The 5,704-nt window shown below is 39.6% G+C and overlaps 1 protein-coding gene across 1 annotated transcript; it reads left to right on the top strand.

The window, feature by feature from the left end:
* The first annotated feature begins 881 nt into the window (after positions 1-881).
* esm1 (endothelial cell-specific molecule 1) lies at positions 882-5,175 on the top strand. The gene is made up of 3 exons (XM_067985800.1): positions 882-1,356; positions 2,868-3,023; positions 3,342-5,175. Exons 1-3 carry the CDS (start codon positions 1,053-1,055, stop codon positions 3,443-3,445), a joined length of 564 nt encoding a protein of 187 aa, XP_067841901.1. The 5' UTR covers positions 882-1,052; the 3' UTR covers positions 3,446-5,175.
* The last annotated feature ends 529 nt before the right edge of the window (positions 5,176-5,704 follow it).

The following is a 5,704-nucleotide window of genomic DNA, read 5'->3' as shown; positions in this document are numbered from 1 at the left end:
TGAAGGGAGGGGATATGCACAAAAGGCCAGGGTTGGAGGCCTGAACAGTGTAGGAAGGGATGTAAAGAGGAGGTCACAAAGATATGTGGGACAAGGCCATGTTGGGATTGGAAGATGAGGTCTTCTTGAAGGCCAGCCTCAGCAAATCTAGCAAGTTTACACTAGGATTGCCACTAGCTGTGCAAGACCCATGTCCGGAGCCAGCAACTCTAACACACCACAGAGCGCAATAGAAAAACAGCTTTAACACTGCTGCCAAGCAGAAACTTCTTTGCAGCAATTCTAAAGCTGCAGTATAAATGTACCCTAAAAGCAAGTGCAGGTGTCAAACAGTGCTTTACATGCTGTCTAACTGCAGCATTAGGCCTATTTTGAAGGACCAATAAGGGTGACATTAGAGTCCTTACAGCCAGTGGAGATAGGAGGCTCTCACTCCATCAGTCTACCCTAGATTGAAACCCTGATCCACCACTAATACTCTGTACCTTCCTGCATTACATACTAATCTAAGTTTTGTCTACCAAAAGATCAGCTTTCCCCATTCCCTGTTATTTCTTGGATGCAGATTTTAAAGTGACAATTTCTTAAAGTGTAACTCTCATCAGTAATTCTGTTTCATGACGCACACGTGTCAGAAAATTCTAGAGACGTGGTAAATTGAAATTATGTTAAACATGCAGTGCCCGCTGGGGTGTCCGTACACAATTCCAGATATAAATTTGTTGTTGTTCTTCGCGTCCTTGAACATTTGACAAGTACGTGAGAGATCGAATCTTAAATCTTTACAAAACAACTAAACATAACATCTTACGTCACCACATCTTTTCAATTCCTGGATGGCAACTCTGTGCAACATGTTTAATTCCATCTACTTCCAGCCCGGATTTAGCAACCTACAACACAAGCTGGCCAGAAGACAACACCGGATTTAGGAAACTGACCGGTGAAAAACATGCGGACACACAACTGATAAAAGCACACGGTCGCCCACCGCTTTCGCTCAGTTCAGAATCAGTGTCAGTCCAAGTGTCGTGCAGCAACAGTTTGTAAACATGTCCAGTGCCAGCGTGGGTTTGCTGCTCGTGGTTTTGACCGTCACTGTGGAAGGGTTCACTTTGAAATATGCAGTTGATTGCTCCTATTCGTGTGAACGGACCACCGCTTGTCCCGTGACCGCGGGCTGCAAAAGGACAGTGCTGGATGACTGCGGTTGCTGCAGGGTTTGTGCAGCCGGGAGAGGGGAGGTGTGTTACCGCACAGTGGCCGGAATGGACGGGGTTAAATGCGGACCTGGGTTGCGGTGCAATTTTAACAGTGAAGAGGACGATTTTGGAGACGAATATGGCATTTGCAGAGGTAAATAATTTAGTAATCCCACGTGATGGTACCGTTCACCTGATCACAAGTTTTTTTAAGCTTTTGTTGTTAAAACTGCAGCAAATGGGTTTCGCTTACTACAAAACAGACGGTGGCAAAAGGTTCTAATAATTGTCAGTGCATTTGTGAAACGGTTTGAAAGCTGTGAGTTCAGGTGAAGCTATCCAGCACTTCACTCGCGCCAGTCTCTCCAACATCGTTGCTATGTAGGATGTTCTTTTTCCTGCAAGCCAGTGCCCTAATGGGTAGGGTGGTCCTGGCTGGAAAAGCAGCAGAAAGCGTATCTATCTATGCTGGTTGAAGTCCAGCAGTCCACCTGCGCGCACTTGAGGGTTCCAGTCAACCTGCATTGAGTTTAAGTAAGTGGAGTGTCCTTACTGGAAGAGATTGTGCACTCCAAGTGGGAACACAGAAACTACGTGTGTAGATAGCTCAGTACTTCGTTTTCGAAAACTGTATGCATGGAGTGTCCAGTGTGTAGACAAAATGAGGGGATAATGCGTACTAGTCAAAATACTATACTGTTCTCACTTTACGGATCCTCTAAGTAGTTTTGCTCCGAGATTTTAAAATAAAAATTAACCTCAATTACCCACGGCAACCTTATATATTTGACTATGTCCGAACCCCCAATTCGTTCGCTTATTTACAATGTATCCAGCTCTCCAAGATGGTGTTTGCTTATGATTCTGTATGGGTCAGTATTAGTGGATGCATCCAAGCGGAGGAAAGGGTAACGAGATGTACAGCGTGTGTGGTTACTGCTTGTTGATGCAGTGACATTACTGAATATTTAACAGGCGTCAATCTGCCCATTAGAAATGTCAGTAATGAAAACCACAAGTATGAAACTGATACCATTCTCAACACTGCACTTACAGGCTTGTTGAAATAAACAGTCCTTCCCTTGAGTGGAGATTCCTCCATTGTTTCAGCTAAAGATAACCTCAATTACAAAGAAACTATATACAAACGATATGGACCTGCCACCTTTACTATAATGTCGATTGCAATAAACCCGAATGTAATATCTTGGCTAGATGTCAAGAACAGGGCATCAAGCCAATGTAGGGATTCCGGCTTTGTCTCGCACTTGGATTCTTCATTTGCAACCGAGTGCACGGACAGATTACATTTCAGAATTATACTTTAAATTCTAATGCAGGTTATAAGAAAGCGGCGCACAGTTAGAATACTGAACCAGCTCGATAACGTGCAAACCAGTCAGGGTGTGGATGGCATCTTCAGATATCTGTAGAATGTGTGAATGTGAGGGAGGGAACAAGCCAAGTGTTGTAGACGATTATTAAGGCGACATGAATAAGATAGCTGGTCTTAGAAAAGAAAGGTCATCAGTAAATTAACTCGGGATGCAGTGCGCGATATTGTACATACTTTGACCATTAACATTCAGTACCGTGTTCATCAAAGTTACTTTAAGACTAATCATCTTCATATTTTCCTTCCATATTCCAACGTTGCTCCTTCAGATTGCCCCTTTGGAACCTACGGAATAGAATGCAGGAAAGTGTGTAAATGCACGTTTGGGATCTGTGACAGAGTGACCGGCCAATGCACGAAGTTTCCGTTTTTTCAAATTCCTGAAACAAAACCTGGAAACCGTAAGAAATCTGCACCTGAGTCAGGTAATGTACCGCAATGCAAAACAACTTTTCGTTTTGCATTTAGTCACTCTAAATTTTTCCAGTATCTATTTGAATTTTTAAAATTGCAATAGGTAATATATTTAAATATAAGTATTGCCGGAGAAAAAAGTTAATCCCAAAAATCTTATCCGTCTCGACAGAAATAATTGCACGACTTTAAGAGGCTCGAAATTTAACTCAAAACTGAGAATGATGTTTCATACATAATGGAGTGGATACTTAATTCCTGGTGAAGATTTTAAGCACATTTAAAATCCGAATAAATATACTCTGTACTTCACTACCATTTTTAAACAGAAAACGAGCAAGGATCGGGATACAGCAGTGATGACTTAAAGCAGAACGTTCTCAAAGATAAAACAAACAGTTCGACCGGAGAGAAGCGACAAACCCCTCGCTGATGTTTATCTGGATTTCTGTCAGAAGAGAAAGTGACCTGTCATTCAAACTCATGGTAGCAACTTACTTTATAATGCGACTATTCTATGACTTATTTAAATACATGTCTATGTGGACGTTGAAAATGTTGTTTGCACAGAAACACTATTTTGTTTATAACTGATATTCTTGATTTTATAGAAACAAATATTTTAGGTCTTGAATTCCAATGGCTGCTTTTGGAAAATCTCTGCAAACATTAACCTAACAATAGGCAAGATACCGTAGTGAAAGAACTCCAACCACCATATCCCATGACGCCTCAATATACCAATAGATAAGGCTTTGGAGCAGGGACTTGCATTTGTTTTTGCCCATTTGTCCTCCATTGCAAAAGTTACCTCCAAGAAGCTTTGGTGCCAAAAACTCTCCTCCCCCTCAAACTGTAAAACTCTATGAAGCCCAGGTCTGGCTTAAATACTAACCCATATCCAGAAAGACGCCTTAAGCACCTCTCCCCATTCCCAGACAAGATAGGGGCAAAAGCTAGGCATCTGACGGCAATCTCTCATTTCTTACCACTCCAACTTCTCTCTCCCCTTCCCATTACATCCATTATTATTTCTAACTATTTCATCCATACTGCTATGCTCAATGCTCCTCCGAACTTTCCTCTCTTGTTACATCTAAGCTTTAAAGACAATGTCCTACATGTTTTTCATCTTCCCAATATCCCCATTAGGTTGAAATGAAGAGTCATTGCACAATTTCCTATTCCTCCTCTAACTCATTCTTTTTCAGGACCTCAACATGCAGAATCCGTACCTCTCTCAGCCTTTTTTCCCTTTCTTCTGCAACCCAATTTTCTAAATTCTAAGTTTGCTGCCACCTACTGCTTCCTAACTTGTTCTCTTTTATTCTTTTCATCATTGATAGTGTTCCACCTAATGGGCCTTAGCCTTAGTTTCTCCATTTAAGAAGACTATTGTGTCTAATGCATGTAAATTGTCAAGATTGGTGGTTGGTATAAAACAGCTTTGCCTCAGAAAATGCAGCTGACAAAATTGTATGTTAAATTGTTGACAGTAGTCAACCTAGTTCCCTTGTGGTGGATTTTCATCTTCCACAGGTCATATTCTGAAGTTAGCTATTTTAAACAGCCACATGTTATGCACAGCTTTAAGTCAGTTCAGTCTGTTAAAATATTGTAAAACTAGACGACTTTCATGTTGATCTAATTAGTATGAAAATGTATATATTTGTACAACATTAGATATTACCATTTGTTGGTGTACCGTTCCGTTCAGTAAATAGAGAACACACTTTTGAATTCCTATTTGTGCTTCACTATGTATAGATTTGCAGGAAAGGCACAATTATCTTTACTAAATGAACAGATAAAGATGAAAATGTACAGCAGGACTGTGAGCATCTGAAAGAGAACGATTGGTTGATGTTTCAGATGGGAACCTATTCTGATGAAGAATCTCCACCAAAATATTAACCATCTTTTCAATTTTGAATGCTCAATGAAAAGTGTTACATTTCCAGCTTTTTCTGATTTTATTTCAGCACTCCTGGTTTTTCTTTTTATTTCCAGTTATTTTTAGATGTATGTAACGATAACATGAAAACTGATGCAATGTTTGTGATATTGCATGAATTTTGAAGTAGAAAAGATAATGTGAATAAATTCAAAACCATCCTGAGGGGGCATGGATATAAAAATAAACTTTTACTATATTTCAGACAACAGTCTCGTACTTCAACAATGCTTTTGGGTTTGATACTTACTTCATGGTTGCGGGTGAAGATTTTCTTTGGTTCTGTGTTCATCTAGCCATACTTACTCAACCACATTTTACAAGTGTCAAATGACTATCCAATGTGTTTCAAGTATTAAGTTATAAATTAGTTAGGCAGAATTACTAACAACAAATACACTTTACCAATGCAAGTATATATGGAATATATAGACCATCCTTTAATTTATAAACTGCATGACTACGTTACTGATTTTACTACAGAGAATAATTGTCAGTGTTAAATTATTTAATTAATACACAACCCAGTAACCATCAAAAAGTGCAGAATTGGGTTAGATATCAAAGTATCTACCCTCTGAATAAAGCAACTACAGATATTTAAAAATTTTGTGCCAACAAGGTAAGTACAACGTGAATTATTATTCAAATTCAACTCTACCCCATTTATCCACTGATTTTTTCATGCTTGATACCTTACGAATGAGCTTTCCACTTGATTTAGCGTTTTTACTGCTT

Source organism: Heptranchias perlo, chromosome 1 (assembly GCF_035084215.1).
Source record: "Heptranchias perlo isolate sHepPer1 chromosome 1, sHepPer1.hap1, whole genome shotgun sequence".
Classification (NCBI taxonomy): domain Eukaryota; kingdom Metazoa; phylum Chordata; class Chondrichthyes; order Hexanchiformes; family Hexanchidae; genus Heptranchias; species Heptranchias perlo.
The sequence above is the reverse complement of the archived record's forward strand: the minus strand, read 5'-3'. Positions and strand labels throughout refer to the sequence as shown.

Bases quoted from the DNA above. Each gene is read 5' to 3' on its own strand.
- esm1 (XM_067985800.1), top strand. From the start codon at position 1,053: ATGTCCAGTGCCAGCGTGGGTTTGCTGCTCGTGGTTTTGACCGTCACT. The intron at 1,357-2,867 runs GTAAATAATTTA...TTGCTCCTTCAG, and splicing joins CGAATATGGCATTTGCAGAG to ATTGCCCCTTTGGAACCTAC. The intron at 3,024-3,341 runs GTAATGTACCGC...ATTTTTAAACAG, and splicing joins GAAATCTGCACCTGAGTCAG to AAAACGAGCAAGGATCGGGA.